The sequence below is a fragment of the Ascaphus truei genome, chromosome 4 (assembly GCF_040206685.1).
Source record: "Ascaphus truei isolate aAscTru1 chromosome 4, aAscTru1.hap1, whole genome shotgun sequence".
In the NCBI taxonomy this organism is placed as follows: Eukaryota; Metazoa; Chordata; class Amphibia; order Anura; family Ascaphidae; genus Ascaphus; species Ascaphus truei.
In genome coordinates this window covers 84,948,594-84,971,917 of record NC_134486.1, presented here as the reverse complement: position 1 = coordinate 84,971,917, position 23,324 = coordinate 84,948,594, and the positions used below count along the sequence as shown (strand labels likewise).

Genomic DNA, 23,324 nt, shown 5'->3' with positions numbered 1-23,324 from the left:
GAAGGCAGAAAGTATTTTGTGAAGGCTCCCAGCCAGGAAACTGGAGGCACAGATTGGTAATAGTAGTATAATGCTTAGGTTTCCTCTGCTCAAGGAGTGATTCCACCTTTGACACACAATCAACTTCCATTGTGGTCATAAGCTGCTGATCAGCTGTGAAAGTCACATTTCAAGAAAAATAAGGCCTAAAGTAAAATCAAATGTTTGCTGTAACACAGGAGCGAAAAATAACATCTGATTTTGTGTGCTTTCAGAATAGGTAATATATTCAATCTGGATAAGTACATCATTAGGTACCACTGCCAAGAGCCAAAAAAATGTATGCTTATGATTTTTAAAAATCACCCATGAATAACAAATGTGCCTGGTAAAAGATTAGACAAAGACGATTTGGGGAAAGCACCATGCATACTGGAGTTTTGTTTTCATACAATAAGGTTTTGCCACGCCAATGTTTTTAATATACCAATGCTTTCCTCAACAAGGGAAAGTACCAGGATGAGAGAGCAGAACCGGAAGGATATTTTCTCTAAGGCCGCGCTTATAGTGCCGGCGACATCGCCCGAAAATAAATGCATTGCCGCAGCATGCGCTTATTTTAAGCGCGACGGTGACAATGCGACGTCGCAAAAAACTGGTAGCCGGCAATATTTGATTTTTCAAGGGCTGTCGCCTCATGTGACAGCCCCAGAACCAATCAAATGCCCGGAAACCCGCGCCACCGCGCGAAATATACCTTTCGCCTTTGGCGACGGGTAACGTCACCCGTCGTGTCGCCATTGACGGCACTATACGCGTGGCTCAAGAAAACATGGAATCAACTACAGGCATACCTCGGTTTAAGGATACTCACTTTAAGTACACTCGTGTGGACATATTTTCAATAGCACCATACCCCTGTGTCCATACGCTTACTTCGCGAGTACGGACACTTATTCTGCCCTACAGACCGCAGTAGTAGTGACGCGCTGATACCCCTCACCCAATAGGCAAACGGCAGCTCGAGCATGCGCCTGTCAGCATGTCCTGAACAGCAATACCGGCTCCCTACCTGTACCGAAGCATCGATAAGTGGGGAAAAGGTAGTGCTTCACTCTAAGTGCGTTTTCTCTTTACATACATGCTCTGGACCCATTGCGTACGTTAATGCGGGGTATGCCTGCATTAGGTTGAAAGAAAAGGGCAGAAAGGGAGCAATACAAAAAAAAAAAAAAAAAAGTCACCGGGTTAGATAAATAAGACCATTTAAAAACAAAATACATGACTTGTCACATTTTAAAGAAGCGGTCCAACATAGGACGAAAGTGACCCAAGGACAGGGGCAAGTTGAATAGCTTAAAATCAGGGGTTGTCAACTCCAATCCTCAAGTCCCCGCAACAGGTCAGGTTTTCAGGATATACCCGCTTCAGCACAGGTGACTGGCTGTATGACAGCCTTTGACTGATCCACATGAAGCAAGGATACCTTGAAAACCTGACCTCTTGTGGGGCCTTGGGGACTGGAGTTGACAACCCCTGGCTTAAGATGGAGCCGATTGACACCTCATCCAATGAAAAAGTAGAAGTGTTTTCAATGAATAATTAACTTATTTCTATTGTAAATAAAATGATTTCCCGATGTTTGGCAAGAAATCGCAACACTAAACGACATTGTATATTCATGAACATTGCCGCCTTCGTAAAAATGGTGACATGGATCAAAACAGATGGTTTGATTGGTTTCAATGTTCCCAATAAGCACTTATTCAAAATCATTTTTCACAAGATAGTTATGGATGGATTTTCTCTTTATAAAAGGAAGCTATTTCATGGTCTTGCTTACTTCTCAAGTGTAAAACTAGATATTTTGAGCCACTAGGCTGAACTGCCCCTTTAAACCTTTGGGTGCCCCATAATGTACCCTCAAGGTCATGACTGCCAGCACGCTGGGGGCCCCATAACATACATGGCTTGTCAAATGCTCATTTTCTAGGGGAACATTAAGTTTAATAGCCCCTCCACTTCTGCTCATGTCCCTGAAGGCCGGTTGCAACAAAAATGATTGCTACCCCGAGCAATCACGTGGTCGTGATGCGGTGCCCAAGGGCCCCACAAGTCCTTTCATGCTATTTGTTATTACACCTAATTTTTTATACTGTCAGAATTTGTATTGTGCCTTGAATGATACTTGTAAAGATATATTGTTGATTTTTTATTTGTGGAATTATGCCTTTACGGAGGGAAACCGAAGTAGTCCTTAAATGGACCCCGAGTGGACGGGATTTACGGTCGTTCGCTCTGATAAAATGTTTTCTTATTGCAGTGAAACTAGGATCAAACCTAGAAACTGAACCCGCTGGTTTGGTAGTAAGCAGCTCCTTTGAAGATGTCTGATCCATCCATGCTGTTTTAATACATAAATTACTCTCTGGGTTGCTTGCCAAGTTGATCGAAGAAGAGGCTTTCACTCCACCAATCTCCTAGGTTTAGTATGACAGGAATTCCTTCCTGTCTTGAGGCAGCTACAACCACCATAATAATATTCTGGGAGCAGACACTGATAGCGAAGGGGGTAACACACAATCTGAGGAACTTTTGATGCAGATGTGCGTCCTTTAAATCTAGACATGGAATGAAATCTCCTGCTTGTAAAACATTGATTGCCGATTTTATTGTCACCATTAAAAAAAAAAAATTATTAGTTACAAACGGATTTAACCACTTGGCATTCCAAAATGGGTCAGAATGTGCCTGTTTCAGCACTATAAACATTTGGGAATAAATGTTTCTTGGCGGAGCCCGGTGCCTACAGGATGGAGGGGACAGACGGGAGTTGCTGTCTCAGGGTAGTCTATCTGCGCTTGGCCTTTTGGCTTATTGGGAGTGCAATTTTAAATCTCTTGCTTTTTAATACAAACAGTATCACACTATTCCTCTTTTTGTATTTTCTTTTTATATGACACTACTATGATGTACTGCCATCATCCAAGATTGTAATCCTGAATCAAGATATTTTGGTCCTAGGAGCTACACATATTGCCTGAACTCTACTTACATCATGCGACTAGGTTATCTTATTTTGTTAGTGTATTGCTTTTCACTTTACTGTGCTGCACTATATATATATTTTTTTTTTCTCATTTTAGGAGCTGCATCTGGCCCCATGGGAATGTATTAGCCTTTTTCTTTAAGAACAGCTTTGCTTAAATCACTTTTATATTGCACAAGCACTGTGTTTGTGTACACCTATTTGGGAATGATAACAGTGCGTTTTTGCACTCATTTTTCACTTTTCAATAATCCCTTTGACAGCTTCATGAACGGAAAATAATCTTGATTTATTGTGTGTCTAGCAAATAACATGGAAATAGAAAATGTTTTAAAGAAACGGAATCATAACACCTCATAGCTTTAATAGGCTCATGAATATCAGATGGTGAAAAAAGCATTTGGCTCCGCTTTTAATTCACCTTCTGGTGGTGATTCTACATTACGTTCCAAAAAATTCAGAATCTTCTGAAGATACTATTTCAACATATTCATATAGCAAAGAGGGTTCAGGAACCTTCTGCTCAAGAGGTACACTTATCCTCCTTTACAGATTTATACCATTCATATATTTCCTTAAAGTTCATAGAAGATTTTGCTTCCAAAATCTTTTTTGGACAACTCAACTAATATTTATCTGTCTATGGTTGTTCACAGAGCACATATTAAATGCTTTGTTTTGGCGGAATCTCCTAAGCTTAGAAACAGCACATCCATCTCTCCCTCTTGCTTCGAATCCTGGGAGCAGTCTGGCACTGAAGCCATTACTACAAGAATAATGCAAACAACAAATGATTCTGCAATACTTACCAATAACCTCCATAGAAACAGACACAGCAGGGACTGACCTCCTTGGGTCTGATCAGGGCCTAGGCAGCAGAAACCTTTTTACCAGCCTTTAGCTCCGTGGAAGGCAGAGAGAGAGCGAGGAAATTCAAAGTCCTGACGTCTGACGCACCTCCGGTCCTTACTTCCACCCCAAAGACTTGTTTTTGGCACCAATTAAGAAAAATTCCTAAAGTGGCACTCCTCTTTCCAGTGAGAACCAACCTAGTGGGTCAGCAGCGCCCCGGCACCTGATGATATGGGGCACTACGCCCATCTTCCTTCTTAGCCCAAAAGCTTATATAAAATGATCAGCTTCCCCATCTGGAGCTAGAGAAAAAAAAAGAGAAAAACAAACCCCTACACTTTCCAGCCCTTGAGCGGACAGGAAACTCTGGCAAGGTCCTATTATACCTACCAGTTAAACTTTGCTTCCTATCAAGCCCAGTGAGGAGGAGCCAAACCCCACAGGTAGTGTGCACTGCAGCGAGAACGCAGAAGGAAGGTGAAGCATACATAAAGCAGATACACAGAGCAAAGCGCAGACCAGAAAGTCTAATCAACACAAGTAAAATAAAACAATTTAAAGACATTCGGCAACAATCAACTATTTTGAATATTTTTGCTTTTAATCAACCCGATTATTATTTTTTTGCTAAATAGTGAACAACAAATACTTAAGCAGGAAGCAATTATTAGGATGGTGACTGCGACCTGTATTAGTCGAGTTAATGAATAGGGGAAAAGGGCTATAGGGCTGCAATAGGGGAAGGGACTGTGTCTTTTTTTCCCCTTTCGAATATGAGGAAAATGTATATTAAACTACATTGTGCAACACACACACACACACACACACACACACACACACACACACACACACACACACACACACACACACACACACACACACACACACACACACACACACACACACACACACACACTTTCCCTTATATTAAACTTGTTTTCGGTTTACAATACTATTTCCAATATCATTTACCCTTATCCAATATCCTTATCCGCCAAGTACTATTTAAAGGGACAGTGCAAACGGGGTGTTTATATGCCTGGCCGCTTTAACATAATTGGGAATCGAAAGGGAAATGTTGATAAGTAGGCCTCTGTTTCTGAAGCCGATGAAAGTATTTTTCAGTTACAACAAATCACTCTTCTAGTGCTGCTGCTGCGCGTTGCTAGCCCATCTGGCAGCATACCAGTTAAAGCCATTTTAAATAACCTTTACATCTAGCTTGCTGCAAAAATATCCGACAGCCTCATTTCTTAAAGGTGAAATACCATGCAGTCGGCCAGTTGAATTTCTTAGGGGCCTCTGAATGGTAAGTGTTTGTCAATCAAGTGTTTTATTATTTCAAATCTCACCCTGTCCTTATTAGAGAACCAATCACAGTACGGGGGGGCGGGGGGGAGAAGAGACACTACAAGCACTTACTGATCTGAAAGTGATATCACACAAGGGAGCAGCCACAGGAAAGCAAACTCCCAAGGTGCCAGAATTGGGTAATTAATACCTTTTTTTTTACCCATGAGGCCCCATAGCCCTCTGGAAGAAGCTTCTACGTCATGGGGTTCAGCACTCCAGTTCCCATGATGTAGTAGCTACGTCCTAAAGACCCTATTAGTTTTTTCCAGGGGAGATTGGGAGTGCCGGAGGGACCACAGCACTCAGTATTAAACATGACACTGCAACAATATAGGTTGAACTTGATGGACCTACGTCTTTTTTCAACCTCATCTACTATGTAACAAAATCACTTTCGTCATTTAAAGCTGCAGTTCAGTCAATATCCTGCATGTGTGGTTTTTTTAATAAATCAGTTCTGTAGTAAGAAAAAATACTTTTAGCATTTTCTGTTTTTAAAAAAACAACTTTGAAAGACCAATTTTCTTGTATTCTATTTTAACAGCCATTTGCTAAGGCACTGCCCCTTCATGGCCTGTCACAAGCCCTGGCACACCCCTTTGTCAGCCCTGCCCTCCCTCTAGCACATGTCAGTGCAGGAGTGCTCATGAATATTCATGAGCTTCCACTGAGAGACAGAAGCAGAAGAAAAACAGATCCCTTCACTAATTATGTCACCAAATTTCGCCGATCAATACATGGAGAACGAATTGACCTGCAGCTATGCAGTTCTTTAGGTAATTAGAGATTGCCCACATGAAACTAAGTAAAAAAAAAAAAAAAAAAAGACTGAACTGCAGCTTTAAGAGGCAGCTTGTTCTGGGGAAGGGAGTGTTCGTAATAGCAGGCATAGGAATTTACAGCATTGCTTTACCTTGTGATTCATCTCCCAAAACAAGGGAAAGCAAAATAAAACAAAAAGACCCTTAGGTGCTACATTTTGTAACTAAGTTGCCGTGTTGAAGACATGGCCTAAGAACATGGGGAGTCTGTTTCACGGACATCTGCATTTGATCTTATGAGATGTTGCTAGTCCCACAGATAATTCTCCCCCCCCACCTTAATTTTCCAACAATGTTATTTGTTTTCAAACAGGGACTGAAAAAAAGGCAAAAACAAAATCCAAAAAGGCCTATTGCCTGGAAATAGCTAGTTTTTTTTCCCTCATAGGAGGCTGCAATCAAGCAGCCAACTTAGAAATAAGTTATTTTGTGGAAATTGCCACTTGCACATAGGAAAAGAATGTTTTCTGTTAGAGCTGTTCACCCACCCGCCTATTCCCTTATGTTTGCCTCGAGGTTTTTCCAGTTTTTCATGGAATTTTTTTTTAAGAGGATTAGTTTTCCTTGAAGTCTGTTGGTTATTGTTACAAGCTAGAGTTGCACTGCACAGGTCTCACCCAAGTGTGCTCACAAGATCTCGTTGCAACCGCAGGATAACCCCACCACAATGGTGCATGTTCCAGGTGCATAGCGCGTGCGCTCTTTGCAAAAGTTGATGAGAACTTAGCTGCAGCGAAACAAGGGACAACAGAAACACTGTCTACTGGAGAACAGCTTATCTAGATTTTAAAAGCTGCAAAACCTACCCAAAAAATAAAACTATCAGCACATTATAGTCTATTGGTAGTATAATCAATTTGCCCTATACCAACAGATCCCAAGCTGAAACACCAATGCAATAGCAGGAATGGCCCAGTATTGTGTTAACAGATCTATGATGTTCCAGGAAGAGGCAAAATGTTAGTTATAGATTCCAGAGCATTTTGGCCACACTGATAATTACATCACATGCCAAAGATGGCTGTCTCCTGACTGAAGGGAGAAGTCTGCCTTTCTTAAAATGTAAAGTACCATGATACAAGATTACCATGATCCTATTATGTTTATTAATCATCAACATGCAATGACAGTCTTGTGGTTGGTGTCTATTATGTTGATTGGATAAGCCCAGTTTCCATTAATTACATTTCATTAGTGTGATCTGTACTAATTGGCTCCCAAGTTGACCACCCTGTTAGGCATGTTAATGTTTTGCAGGTTTAGTTTAATTTGTCAGTGTAGCCGAGCAAAGATTTACATACACAGAAACATAAAGGTCTAAGCAAATCTGTAGCATAATGTACCCTAAACGTGATTAGATCTGTCTGCCCGTGGAAACATATACCCAAAGAAGGCCACTGCTGTGATGTGTTCGGTGCTTGTGATTATATCAAATGAGCAACTAGCAATGCATCATTTCCTGCCTCAGGCAGAACCTTGATAAAACAAGCATATGCTAAATATACCATGGTATTTGCGGCAATGTTACTAGACGTTAGGCTTTTAACCTTTGTTCATAAAAAGCTATAAACTCACAGAATGAATTATGGTAAACATTCAAATGCTGGAAGATTTTGTACAGTTATTCCCCAGCCTTATTCAAGTTGTATATAGGATGGGAACAGTGCTTTAAAGCAGCCGTTAAGTGGCATTTGATTGTGTCCTAACATTTACAATAGTAAGCAGTCCAAATAATGAGCAATAAGTCCAAATATCGTTCTTTGACAAATTTACCTCCAAAATAAAATGTATTTTGTGCAGCGCCGGATCTTGGGCACTCCCTATGCGCATTTATTCTTTGTTATAAAATATTTTAATAGGGGGGAAAATTCAGGCCTACCTTCCGTTTTCAAGTATGTCATGGACACAAAGTATAAAGTTGACAACATTACAATACACAGTTAAACATTCTTTTTAAATGGGAAACAGCTGAAGCAGATTTAAGGGACTGGTGTACTTTGTTCCAGCAGTGAGGTGTTGATACGAGAAGGAACCTATTATTGAACCTTGGCACTAGAAGCAGGTTTCTGGAGGCGGATCTAAGGGGATAAGTACTGGGGTACAGTTGGTGGCAAGACTGCTCAGATAAGTAGGTAACTCGTCCAGAAAGTTTTTAAAGGCGAGACAGGAAAGACTTACATTGCACCAAGACTCAAGGGATAGCCAACCTAGTTCAGTAAAAAAAAAAACATATCACAATAGTGGGTGCTAAAGTGACATAGTAGGATGAAACAGCATATTGAGTTGTAGAGAATGTCACGTTTGCTCCGGTAAATTTGGAGTACAGTACCATACACAATATCCATAGTCAATCATTCGCATTAGCATCTGCTGTGCAATGCACTTTCTGACCAAAGGGCTTAGGCATGATTTATTTCTATAAAATTACACACCGTTTGAAATAGATTTTGGATGCCAGTTTATCAATAAGCAAGCCAAATGTTAAAATTGAAGACAAGCCACATACCCAAATATTTAAAGCTAGTAACTGAGGCAAGATTAGTGTTAGAAATGGTTCTACTGAGTAGCTGTGTCATGGGAAGCTTACAAACATTAGCCTTAGTCCCAAACACCATAGTTACTTTTTTTTGTCAGTGTTTAAAAACAGTATGTTTGGCGTGTTCCAGTTTTCAGCCTTTGATAAATCAGATTGCAGTAAATTACGGGCAGAGGCACTGGAGCTGTATCAATATAGGATAGTATCATTAGCATACATATGCAGAGAAGTGGTCTTACAAACTGTGGGCAGAAAAAAGGAAGGGTCCCAGAACAGAGTATTAGAGGACCACACAGGTCTTTTCCAAATGGTTAGAGTTGGAGCCGGAGACCAACATGTTGGTATCTTCCTGATAAATAAATACAAATTAAACCTGTTTAGGGCATATGGTCCAATAACAGAGTACTGGAGCTTATTTAACGTAATAGCGTGGTCAACAGTGTCAAAAGCCTTTGCAAAATCTAGACATATTGCACCAGTCAGCTGTCCATGTTCCATATAATATTGGCTCTTACAGAAAAGATTTTAAGACTGCCGTTACTATGGAGGGATTTGGTCGGAAGACAGGATTGGAATGGACTAAGAAATGTTGACTTCTAAAAGTTCCTTAGTTGGGAATGAACACATTTTCCCATGACTTTGGATGATAGAGGTAGAATAGAGATATTATTCTGTAGTTGAGACAAATGTCTTTGACACCACTTTTGAAGACAGGGATCACTAGTGGTTTTTCAGGCCTTGGGGATTTGGCAGGAAAATAGTGGATTATGGAGACAATTGGTTTAGCAAAGACGGGGGCACCAAGACGTAGGAATTTAGATTGCAATTGGTCAGGCTCACAATTATTTAGATTTAGGCCCCGTTGCACGCGTCCGCACGGCTGTCTTGCTTGCTGGCGGCGCATGCAACTCACTGCACCGCGATTTGCAGGAAACTTTTTCCGGCGCAGGGGGGGAGGCGTGGCCAAAACAGGTGGGGGGCGCGGCCATGACGTGAGGGGGCGGGACCGCCCCTCAGCCCCTCAACTCCTCAGCCGCTCACACAGACAGACACACACACACACACACACACACACAGGCACTCACAAATACACACGTGGGGGGGGGGAGGGGGTGAATCGGAGCCCGGGGGATCGGAGCAGGGGGGGAATAGGAAGGGGGAATCGCTGACACAGCTCTGCAGGCGAATTAACCCCGTCACTGCTAGGGGGGCCTTCAACCCAATACTGACATTGTCCCGCAGTACATGAGCAGCACGTACAACGGCACACACACACACCACCACCACCACCCGCGAAGAGGAGAGTCTGTGGGAGGGAGCAGGGGGGGACTTCCTTGGTGCTGCAGAGTTTATTTAAAATCGCTGCTTTCCCCCCACACTCTCTTCCCCGCTCCCCGAAGCCTCCCCTCCTCATTGGCTCACAGCCACACCAAGTGACGCGTCGCCGCTTGGGATTACAATTCTCTTGAATCCCCTGGCGGCTGACGTGTCACAGCGTGTAGTGAGCTGTGCAGCGAGGGGGGACTGGGACCTGCTCGGGAGAATGACATCAGATTGTGCGTAGCGCGCGCGTGGCTGCACGGGCCGTCGGAAGCAGCGGGACCCAGGCCTTAAGGCCAAGGCCCCGCTCCCTCAGTCAGCGCGCCCGCACTGCAGACAGGTGGCGTGCTGACAGGCACAGATCGCGATATGCGGTCTGTAGGGAGCCGGGGGCGGGGCGGGAGTGGGAGGGCGTGGTAAAACTTTGCCAGATCGTAGTGCCGTCCACCCCCCCACCACACACCACAACACATACATATACACTCACACATTTTTCCCCGCAGCTTCTTCCCTGCTCCCCTCCCAAGCCGCCTCCCATCCGTAGCTACTTCCCTCCCCTCCTCCCCATTGGCTGACTGGCGTACCACGTGACGCGTCAGCGCTGAAAAGCACAAGGAGGTTGTAGCTCAGCAGGCTGACGCATCACAATACGTAGTCTGCCCTGCCGGAAGGAGGCAGCGGGGGGAGGACCATTCGGGTAAGGGTCTGGTGCGCCGCCGGCCACAGCAGGTTCGCAGCCTTAGTTTGAGGAGCTCCTGTAGTCTACTCTTAAGGCACTGGGCTAAATTGGAATTCATGAGCCCAGCGAGGACGGGGCACCAACACAAGTGTGCTCAGTCTGGGCTTCCAGAAAAAACGTCACATTTGTTGTGCTCAAAAACTAAGGTCACGATTATAGTGGCAGCGACGGCGCGCGTTGCCCGAACAACAGACCTTTTGTCGCACGCGCGGCCACTATAATCGCGGCCTAAGAGTCCAGCATAGGACTGGGCCAGGGAACATGGTGTTTTGAGTGGGTGAAGTTACTTGAAGCAGGCAGGTCAGCATCAATATGTATTGAGGCTTCACTCTTTATTGGATGGCACGGTTTAGTTACAGCTACGCAGCATCGTGTGCACCTGCTAATGTCCAATTTCTAAAATGTCAGGACATACAAAAAAAAAAGCAGCTATAAACTTGTTCACTTCCATTTCATAGAGAGAAGGCCGGCATAAACTATTTTTTTGTAAAGAGTTAGATCATTGCAAGCCAAAGCATACACATCAAGCAAGACCAACTGTTCACAGGGTTTACTTTAGACACAAAGGTCTATCTTCAATATGCTTCAAAGCTCCTGTGCTGGAGATTAGTGAATGGAGCGGTTCTGTTCCACAGCAAAGGGAAGTGGTTACACAGCATATTGAATAAAACAGCAAATATCCCTTAGCTGTTTTCAATTAGAGGTCGTAGAAGAATCCATTGAAGTGAAAAAAGCAGTGCACTGCAAGAGCGGGCCAAGCACAAGTTATAATAAAAAGAAGAAAATGTATTTCACTCGTGGCATATGGAATACGATATGTGGCAGGTAAACGCTGACGCGTTTTGGGCTACACAGCACTTTGTCAAAGAGTAGATATCCTTGGCGTCTCACCCTCTTAAGTAGAGATCAGTACAGGAAGCAGCACGGCACGCATGACGAAACATCAGCGGCAAATACCAAGAAATCAGTTTACCTGCCCCATATGCCACGAGTAAAATACATTTTCTTATTTTTATTATAAAATTGTGCTTAGCCCGTTCTTGCAGTGCACTGCTTTTTTCACGTTGGTGGATTCTATGACTATAAACAGCAGGAAGCAAGCTCTTGGAGTTCATCACCACCTAAACCGTGAGTACGCACCGCAGTGTCTTTATGCCTATCACTGGAATGTTCAGGACTGAGTATTAAGTGGTTGCATACACTAATCATTTGCTCCAGGGTCTGTGGTTCATCTGGAGGCGAGGGGTTCCGTTCCACCTCACACTGACCAGCCGGGTTGGATGCCGGTTCTCCACACACCCCCCTTGGAACCCCATACCCCCACATTGCAGCTACGTATTGGTCTACTATAGTGCCTCTGGTTACCTGTGGTGATCATATTATCCATAAAATTTTCTATTCCATATCTAACTTATATTTACCCATGGTGGATTTCTTTACCACCCAGGCCCTGTAGCACTGATTTTGGACTTTGTTGGTCTATCCGTTTGCTGTCCATTAGAGGAATGCTCGCATGTGCCTTCATATAAAAATCTATAAAATGCATCAGTGCAACATACAGGAACGCTACTTCAGGCAACGATGTGTTCAGGAGTTCTTATCGGGGTTATTTGTGTGGGGAAATGGGGCCCGGGGTTCAGACACTTTTTGGCATTGCGGCATTTTTTGGTTTGTAATGGGATAAACAAGAAACTCTGTAGTGATTATGAAATGATTAGGAATGGAGCTGAAATGGCAATCTATTTATAGTACTTTAAGCAGAAAGTATTGTTCTGTGCTTAGGGTTCTTTACAAAAACACCATTGGTATTTCTCATCTCTGAGAAAGGGATTTTTTACTGACGGTCTTTACACAAAAAGTGGGATATGTCTACAGAACCCAGACAATATAGCACGGCCCCTCTAACCAGCAATTTGTATTTGCACCTACACTAAATGTTGAATACTTAATAACTGACTTTGCTATTTCTGAAAGCATCTTTTTTAAAGAGATAGCCACAGCATCAGGGTTTCGTACTATCCACAGAGAAAAAGTATTATGAATTGTTTCATATTTTGGAAGCTTAAATTGTGACTTCTTAGTTCAGTGGTGGTCTAATATAACATCCTCAGGAGAAATACTTAATTTAAATGCTATACTGCACCTGAAATAAAACATGTATAGGTCTCTAACACCTGGTTTAATGGCTCTCACAAAGGGGACCTGTCAAAATACTGTATAATGACCATCGCACCAAGTCTTACTGCTATATTATTTATCTTATACAGAGAACGGGCTGAATTAACTGTATACACGAGAATCACCATCAATACCTATGTCAAGTCAGGATATTTCAATGCACAAATCAGAAAGGTTTTATTGTTTATTTTGCCTCCAAAAAAAAAAAAAACCAACATAAGGATATTGCTTCAGTCAATTCTCTTTACCAATTATTATAATATTGCAGAAAATACATCCCAAGTATTCCCCACCTGTCACATGCAGAATGAAAAACGAGCCAAACACCAAACAATTAAACGTGACACCCCCCTGGGCAATTTGTTACACCACACATTTCTGCTTTTGCTATGTCAACATAAAAAAAAAGTACTCACAGGAGGGACACCGTTCAACCGCACCCACAACACCAAACGTGCATCTATAAAGAATTTTAATGAAATGGATGACAGAGTCGTGACTTCCAGATATGAAGCAATGCACCGCTGGCCTCTTTGGCAGCAAAGGGATTAAAACAGCATGTGCATTGTCGGACGTTAATTACTTTTGCATGGCTATTCCTTTCTCATCCTGAAATCATAGAAATTGTAGTGACAACTGCGCTCCAGTGCTAGATCATAATGAAAAAATTGGCAAAATGGAATATGGCCGGTGAGAAATAATCGTCTCTGTGGGGCCAAATAATCCCTGAAGTTGGGGTAAATGATGAAGCCCATGTGACTCCTCAAAGGGATGGTCCCCCTCCAAACAGAATAAAAAATACTCACATACCGCCTTGTTCCAAAGTCCTGTAGCATGTGCAGCCAAGTGATGGCAGTCAACTGTAGAAGAGAGAACTGGCGCACAACCCAATGAAGTGGGTCCCAGGGTGAAGGAAAATACTTTATTGATAAAATTCCATATAACAAACGGAGGAGAGCACCCTCCTACGCGTTTCGTGTACGGCAGTACACTTTATCAGGGAGTACTCCTTGATAAAGTGTACTGCCGTACACGAAACGCGTAGGAGGGTGCTCTCCTCCGTTTGTTATATGGAGTTTTATTAATAAAGTATTTTCCTTCACCCTGGGACCCACTTCATTGGATTGTGCGCCAGTTCTCTCTTCTACAGTCATCCTGAAATCATCCAGTAATTTTCTATTTCTGAGCATTATTCACACTTGTAAAAGGTACATTAGGAGAAGGTGAAATTGTACAGGGTGTTTTCACTTTAAGGCTACGCGATGGTCGCTGGAAAATCAAATAGAGATGACTTCCAGCGATCACGACCAATCCGTCGCGCCACGATTACTATAAGCGCATGTGACGGCGACAATGCATTTTTTTGCCGCGACGTCGCTTCGCTGTCGCCGGCACTATAAGCGCAGCCTAATACAGCTCCAACGCATGGAGGCGGAGCATAGCATCTATGGTTTTGCTCTTTGCAACACAAGCTTGTGTGTTCAGAGGCATAGCACTTCACATCTCAGTCAGTCACGGTCAGATCTACTTCAAAATTAGGTGTACAGTCAGGGTTTTTTTTCCTGGCAAAACATTTACGCAACAAAACACTTTTTATATTATGTGGAAGTGCAAGCTTGACAGGATCGTACACATCCACAAGGAGCAAATAAAGAACAGGTGTGATATGGAAGTGTACGAGTAGCACTATCTAGCTATAACGCTCATGTGGTTTCCGAAAAACTTACAGAAAACTGGATTCTTTCATAACAACGTAAGAGCAACACAACTACTTGAATTAAGTAGTCAAACATAATTAGTTAGGTTTGTTTTTTTTTTTTTCAATCAAACTATAGCCAAGTAAATTTAAAACCATATAGCTGTATCAAATGCAGACAATAAAATGAGGCCAAGATACCATGCACCTATGTTTACAAAACATATAACATGTGTGATAACCAAAGAGAAAATTAAAAAGCTCAATGAAAACATTAAAACGTTTGCTGCTTGAAGAGCGCGCAAAGCTAATAGATCAACACCACAATCAAGAAATGTCACACAATATGCTTTCTTCCTGCCCAATTAGTGCGGAAATGGAATGATCAGTGATTTATTCAACGGGTTAAATCTTGAAGAAGAAAAATTTCTCTAATGTTTTAAACCAATGTTTGAAACGTAGTGGAAATATTTATAGACAATTAAAAGGAGACCGCTTGGGAATGTCTTATTTTCTTCATTTGGTCTCATTTACTACCCTCCTGTTTCATTCCCACTTTCCTAGCGGACTCTCGAAAAGACAGCTGAATACAAATCTAATTGTTCTCATTAGGATGGAGAAAACACAATAAACAATAAGACCACCACCATCTTCAGTACCTGAAAACTTCAAATAGGATTTCACATTTACAGCGGTCTGACTCTCCCACAAACATTCATCTGTCATTGCCATGTACTGACTTTAGTCCTAAATGGGACTGGACCGTTTATTCCCCCCCTGCGCCACTAGAACAGATAGCAGAAAGTCAGTCAATTGCTGTAATATCATAACCTAGTAACAGCAAATTGGTGTAGAACTGCCCCAGGGAGTATGTATGATATGTCGCCCTGCTTTTAGAAAGTGGTTGCGTAAAACAAGTAGTTGCTCTCACTGACTTTAGGAGTGTGTCATTCAAAAATAATACACAAATAAATGCAAGTCTTTTTATTATCCATGCATCCTAAGGTCACACCTAACCTTAAAAAAAAAAAAAAAAAACATAATAATATATACACACAGGAAGGTCCCACGGCAGTCCTAAACATTGGATATTTCAATACACTTTTTTTGATCATCATTATTGCAGGGCAGAGTTTTTTTTAGGTTAGGATTGGGACATTTTTCACCCAAACCAAAATGGAAGAACGAAAAAAAATAAAGAAGGAGGACTCAGCACTATAATAATGATTATCAAAAAGAGAGTGTGTTTGAAACATCCAATGTTTCAGTCTGCTGTGGGATCTTCCTCGGGTTGGTGTGAGATAGAAGACACACACACCCACACATTTTTTTTTTTAACTAAACAAAAACACTAAAAGAAAAGCCTCAGTAGAGGCAGGTGTGGTGCACGGTAAAGGGTAAATACTGGCAGTCTGTAAGGATCCCTAGAGATCCAATATACCAGCACAAGAGATAATCACAAAAAATGGTTTATTGGTCCAAAATGCATAGATATGCCAGACGTGTCGGTCCCCAGGGGGACCTTCTCCAGGACCCTTGGGTCCTTGGAAACGTTAGGCATATGTATGCATTTTGGACCCAATAACCCATTTTTTTGTGATTATCTCTTGTGACGGTATATTGGATCCCTAGGGATCCTTACAGATATAGATAGATGACAGACAGACAGGACATATACAGGGCTCGACAAATTGTAACAAAATGCCGCCCCCCTCCCACTCTCACTCCGCTGTCGAGTGCTTAACAGTGGTGGTGGCGGGCGTCTGCCGGCATTCTCCTGCAAATCCCATGAAAATGGCTGCGTGGCGTCATTTGATGACGCGTTATGACAACGGAACGCTACGTGACACAGCGTCGTCATTTGACGTTGGGCAGGCATTGTCATGGGATTTGCAGAGGGAGATACGGCCAGTAAGCTCTCGACAGCGGCCAAAATGCACTTGCCCCAGGCATTTGGGGGTTGTGTGAGAGATATTTATTTATTTATTTTTAACATTGAAAAATTAAAAAACACTGGGCGAGACCAATTAAGGCAGGCTTGGTTGAAAAGTCGTGAGGACTGTGACATCAGCACCAATACCTCCAGAGACCAGACAGAGAATCGCCTAGGACGTCAGGCAGGATGCCCCATGGTACGAGGAAGCCACCTCCTCGACCAAGACAACGACTCTAGGTTCAAGGACCTTTACTCCTTGCATGCAATTTTAATTCAATGAAATTGTAAGTGTGCCATTTTTTATTTACCTTGTATTGAGCGATTACATTTTATTACGCTATTGGAAGCGTTTTTTGCGCTCATCTTTAACAGATGGATATATAGATACACAATTTGTCCAGCGCACTCAAAATTATATGATAGATTATTCACTTAGCATATATTTGGGCGCAGATAGATCCATAAGTAACCACCACACAAATACCTATTTTGAGCATAAATAACAGTGAAACTTCTCTTCAAATACAAGGTACTGCAGGGGTTTTGAAGATGGGGTAGGGATTACTGTTTATTGTTTTCTCCATCCTAAGGCTAACAATTAGATATTTTTTCAGCCCTCTTTATAGTCAGTTAGGAAAGAGGAAAAATAACAGGAGGGTAGTAAAGGACACAAACAAATGAAAGGCAGAAGTTGAGACATTCAAGCCTCAAATTTTTTTTCTTCAAGATATAATCAGTCAAATAAATCACTGCATCATTCCATTTCTGTCCTAATTAGACAGCATACCGGGTCCCGCTCTCTCCTTTTAACAACCAACACTAGACCCTGGCATGTTAAAAACAGGTACTTATGGAATATTGTGGATACGTATACATACACCACCTTTTCTATCAGAGGGGCCTGAAACACACTATGAAGCATCTGTCACTGGAGAGATTAATATAGCTTTGCTATTGGAAATAGATAGAAAAAAAGTGTACCAAATCTGCAAATATCACTCCTCATGGGCAACTGAGGGCATGAAGAGCTATCGCCAGTTTCCTTGCGATTATCTCTTGGTAACATTAAGCTCTTTCAAACAAGGATCTTCGCTGTTTTTATGTACCATCTTATCTCCATATTTTGTTCTTTTTACCTTTTCTAGCCTACTGTGTTACAGTATATGCAGTGACTTTCTAAATACTAGTGAAATATAACAGAAACCTCTCTCTGGGGAATAATTGAAGGTTAATGTGGAGACGTGAACTGACAAAAAGGAGTCAAGACCCCTTTCCAGTCTTGCTCTGAATCTAGGGAAGAGGAGCCTTCAACAACAGAGAGGAAGACCCGGTCTTATTGTGGGGGCGGGGAAGAAATAAAACAACATTATGGGGATGATGGGGGGGCCAGGAAGGAGCTTAATGCTGAATCCCAAGGCAGTCATCTCCATGACAAAGACTTGTAGTCATGCCAAGGAAGACAGATGCGAGCCTCTCCTAAGGGGTGAGAGGGGGGACATTTAATTCGGACTGATAAAGCCATGTTTAACCGCTTCATGGTTAGAAACGCCAGCAATATAATGCTTTGCAATGGATTAGTCTGCCGTCCAGCCCAGAAGACCCATCTGTAGACCACTGGGCTAAGTGTAGGGGATATAGTATATCAAATCAGTGATGATTGCAATGTGCTGCAGGTCTCTCAGACAGTTAGTGGGTTTTGCTGTCTCAATCACAACACTAGGCTTAACACGGTAGACAAATGCAACATGAGAGGTGATCCCTATGCGTGGTAAGCCCCACAACCACCATGGCTGTTAAAACACAGCTATGGCCTAATTCAGAGGAAGATGGGCTAAGTTTAGTGGGGTCTGATAACCGACATCAATGTTGCTTTCTGCAGCACTAAGGGGCATAAACCCCCTAAGCAACCTCATCTGATATAAAAACATACAATCAGACATGATGGCACCAAGCAGCAGAGGATAAAAATGAATGTGGCATGGTCAGAGGGTTGCAATGTCCAGCTTCAGACTCATCCAACATTAGACTAATTAAATACACCTTGTCTGCGGGACACTGGGGTTCATAAACAAGCTGGGCCAAGTGGCTCTTATCTGCCGTCAATGTCTTTATTTCTATGTAATGGCAACACCAGCTGTTCTGATCACCCAGATCACGTCCATTCAGTGAAGGGATTCAAATTCGTGTGGTTGCTGTGAAAAAAGCAGACTGTCTCAGCCATGTCTGTACAATATAGGAGAGGGGTGGCACACTCAGCCATGTCTGTACAATATAGGAGAGGGGTGGCACACTCAGCCATGTCTGTAGAATATAGGATAGGGGTGGCACACTCAGCCATGTCTGTACAATACAGGAGAGGGGTGGCACACTCAGCCATGTCTGTACAATATAGGAGAGGGGTGGCACACTCAGCCATGTCTGTAGAATATAGGATAGGGGTGGCACACTCAGCCATGTCTGTACAATACAGGAGAGGGGTGGCACACTCAGCCATGTCTGTACAATACAGGAGAGGGGTGGCACACTCAGCCATGTCTTTACAATATAGGAGAGGGGTGGCACACTCAGCCATGTCTGTACAATATAGGAGAGGGGTGGCACACTCAGCCATGTCTGTACAATATAGGAGAGGGGTGGCACACTCAGCCATGTCTGTACAATATAGGAGAGGGGTGGCACACTCAGCCATGTCTGTACAATATAGGAGAGGGGTGGCACACTCAGCCATGTCTGTACAATATAGGAGAGGGGTGGCACACAGTCTACTCTGACATAAAACATCACAATGTCAAAATCCGATCTTAAGGCGGCTGCCCCAACCACATAGGTAATGAAATAAGGGCCCTGTGCACGGGGCTGGGACTAGGGGTGAGCTGCAGGGTTTATACACTTTTACACCATAGTAATGTATGCCACTGATTTGATGTGTACAGCACCCCCACCCAAACAGGAGTTCCAGGCTGCTGTATATGATAGTGCCCTGCAGCTCCGGACCAGCACCAGAGGTTACATGTGTCCCGCTGTCAAGGGTGTCAGGGCCCCCGTGGTATACTGTATATACAATGTAAGACACCGTGTGATCTCCCAGGTTACAAACCCATCAGCGGTTGAGCCCACGACTTACAGCGCGATAGTGCTGTCGCGACCGGTCCCTTTCCTTGATCGATCTAGGATCCTGGATCTTCCCTCGCAGACCCGGCTCTGGGACAGCGGCACCTCGTCTTCCTCCCCGAAGCGTAATAATATTAACGACTAAGTCACCGGGGCGGCCCCCACCTTCCCACAGGGGGGAGGCTGCTTCGGGTTAACCCGGTGCGTCCCGTGCAGACCGAGCCACCTCTTCCTCCTCCACACGGCAGCGCGAGACCGCGGCGGTTACACCTCGAACACCAACGGCCGACACGAAGAAGCAGCAAAATCAGCGGCAGCAGCGACAACGGCGGCGGAATCTCTGGCCGGTGACGCAACCACGCACGGCCATAAACAGAGGGAGAAGAACTGCGTCTGACGTCACGGCGCATATCCAGCGCCTCCCGGAGCAGGGCATCATGGGAAATGTAGTCTGGGCAAAATATCCATCTGCATTTAGGTGGCTGTAGTAGTGGGAAAGGGATTGTGAGGCCCAAGCTGTGGCCCTTGCACTTTGAATATTCTCTGCTGTTTTAATTTTTTTAAACAATGTTTATTTTCCTCAGAGCTGACGTAGTTACTGTTAATCGTCCCTGAAGGGGTTTGAAACACGTTGAAAAATAAATATATTGGGGTCACCTCCAGCAGCAATGAGGTTTCTACAGAAAAGGGACATATTGGCACATGTTGCTGTTTTCTAATTAGTTAAGGTGCAAATGTGTCAAACTCAAGGGGCCAATAATATTGAGATTTGGATTTTCTGGACTGAAAGAAAAAGTACTAATTTCAACCAGTAAAACCCCTTTATTTAATATAATGACAGGTAAGGAAAAACACTTATTGATGTAGTAACGTCAGCTCATTTAAAAGGAAGTTACTGATGTCAGCTGCGTTGCGAATAGATGCTAAATGTCAGTGAGACTGGCACCAATATAAGTGAAACTGAAAATCAGTGAGACTTGATTTAGATACCACAGTTATGACACATATTATGTTTATGGGCAGCACGTAGCTGGTCTGTATAATACATGTGGGAAGCACACATCTGGTCTGTATGATGTATGTGGGCTGCACACAGCTGGTTTGTATGATGCGTGTGGGTAGTACACGGCTGGTCTGTATGATGTATGTGGGTAGCACACGGCTGGTCTGTATGATGTATGTGGGTAGCACGCTTTCCATGCTGTTTCATACCTTAGAGCAATGATTCCCAACCTTTTTTGTTTGGAGGAACCCTTGAAGTGTTTTGAAAAATCTCGGGGAACCCCTACATATTAGGTTCATTTCACACCTCATGAGCCCCCTCTATTTCCCACCCTCTTCCTATGTATTTCTCTCCCCTCCATCTCACCCACTCTCCCCCCTCACATGTATTTCTCCCCTGCGTCTCACTCTTACTCCCTCTTTTTCTTACTCACACCTTCCCCCCCTCTCTCCTCTCACTCGCCCCTGCCTTCCGTCAATTACCCTCTCACTCAATCCCCTCCACAAAATGCATACCAAAATAAACCTCCCCCCTAAATACACATAACCCCACCCTGCAATCTTAATATATAAATTTGAAATTTGTATGGTTGTTGTTAGATGTGGTGAATCTGATTGGTCCTCAGCCTCTGGCCAATCAGATTGGTGGCTCTATGACGTCACCCAACTGCCACTCTCTTCTTCTCACTCAACTGACACACACACACACACCTCACCGCCGGCTCCCCCCCCCCCATCACCTCCCCCCAGGCTCACCCGAGCCCCGGCCAGCAGCAGCATGCGGGTAGTGTCGCCGCCGACACAGCTCCGCGCGGGGGGACAGGCAGCCTCCGGAAGGACCCCCTTCCTCCTGCAGCTGCCTCTTGTAAGATGGTGGCGCCGAGTGGACAGGCAGTGGGCAGGCAGCCTCCGGAAGGACCCCCTTACTCCTGCAGCTGCCTCCGGTAAGATGGCGGCGCCGAGTGGGCGGGCAGCCTCCGGAAGGACCCCCTTCCTCCTGCAGCTGCCCCCGGTAAGATGGTGGCGCACAGCGGACAGGCACTGGCGCAGGGGGGGAGGAGAGAGACGGGGGGGAGGGAGTCAGGAGAGAGGCGGGGGGGAGGGAGTCAGGAGAGAGGGGGGAGGGAGTCAGGAGAGGGGGCGGAGTCAGGAGAGGGGAGGGGGGGGAGGGAGTCAGGGGAGAGGGAGTCAGGAGAGAGGGGGGAGAGGGAGTCAGGAGAGAGGGGGTGGAGTCAGGAGAGGGGGGGAGAGGGAGTCAGGAGAGGGGGGGGGAGAGGGAGTCAGGAGACGGGGGGGAGAGGAAGTCAGGAGAGGGGGGGAGAGGGAGTCAGGAGAGGGGGGGAGAGAGGGAGTCAGGAGAGGGGGGGAGAGGGAGTCAGGAGAGAGGGGGGAGGGAGTCAGGAGAGAGGGGGAAGCCTGAACAGCTGTGAAGAGGGGGGGAAGGGAGTTGAGAGGGAGGATGGGGGAGCCAGAACATTACATCACGGGCAACGCCGGGTATATCAGCTAGTACATAATAAAAATACCCCGCCCCTGCCAATACATATTAAAAATCGGTCCCCACAGGTAAAACCATCATCCTCATCTCCCCCAGCACCCCTCATCATCCTCATATCTCCCCCAGTAACCGTCATCATCATTATCATCCTCATATCTCCCCCAGCACCCCTCATCATCCTCATCTCCCCCAGCACCCGTCATCATCATTATCATCCTCATATCTCCCCCAGCACCCCTCATCATCATCCTCATACACCCACCCCCTGCATCTCACATCATCACCCCTGTGCATCTCACATCAATCCCCCCTGCATCTCACATCATTCCCCCCTCCCACCCCTCTTTCCCAGAGCACACAAGCAGCAGCAGCCACCACGGAAAGCCAAGATCTCCCTCTCCCATATGCCTACCTCAGGCAGCAGCAGCGGACAGGAGGCTTGAGGTGGCGAGGACTGCACAAGCTCTATAGCAGCAGGTACCGGAAGTGCCGGACTGCTAGAGCGTGCTTCTATTGAGGAGGGGGGAAGGAGCAGGAGGGAGATCCAGAAAAGCCGTCCGCAGTGAGTGCGGGCAGCTCGGCGGAACCCCTGGGACTGCTCCACGGAACCCCAGGGTTCCGCGGAACTCTGGTTGAGAATCACTGCCTTAGAAAGTATCTGACTTTCTGTTCAATGGAAGACTATTTGGACACATATAATTCGTAATTTCTATGAACTCTGTGAGCAAGATACCATTTTAAAATGTTTATTATTTTCCTTTTATGAATCTTTATGATTATCCAATTTACGAACATCACGTACAATATGCTTCACACCATCTACTACGTGTCTGCATTCGCTTGATGCAGTCAGTTCCTGCTGACTATTTTGATGCGAGCCTGAGGCAGCATATCTACAGTACGTAGCATACTTTGTATATCCCCAGCACTACCAAAAGTGTTCTCCCATTAATTATGCTTCAATAACCTTAATGCTCCCGTCTCTCTGACACCTTTCTTTTTATAATGTGTCAACATCACACATACTTAGATCATGGACTTTATGATTCCTACAGGTCAGTGGACGGTTAGAGCCCCACAAATTGATGTAAACTGATAAATACTGACATTCAGAGATAGTCATTGTTACAGTCTCCTCACTGTGGCAGTCAGTACTGTAGTAGGTGGGGACGTATAGAATGCTTGCTAATTTTGAACCCTTATTTATTTATAAAATGTTTTACCAGGAAGTAATACATTGAGAGTTACCTCTCG

General features: G+C 44.3%; 1 protein-coding gene across 2 annotated transcripts in view; it reads right to left on the bottom strand.

The window, feature by feature from the left end:
- Positions 1-19,940, bottom strand: part of PELI1 (pellino E3 ubiquitin protein ligase 1) — a 56,807-nt gene extending 36,867 nt beyond the window's left edge. The window contains exons 1-2 of one of the 2 annotated variants that reach the window (XM_075596130.1): positions 19,584-19,940; positions 18,500-18,651 (exon numbers count right to left, since the gene is read on the bottom strand). In XM_075596130.1, the coding sequence (XP_075452245.1) occupies positions 18,500-18,525 (26 nt within the window). In that variant the 5' untranslated portion in view covers positions 18,526-18,651; positions 19,584-19,940. The remainder of the gene's footprint in view (positions 1-18,499; positions 18,652-19,583) is intronic. The other variant, XM_075596131.1, reaches the window with a different exon arrangement.
- Positions 19,941-23,324: the final 3,384 nt, after the last annotated feature.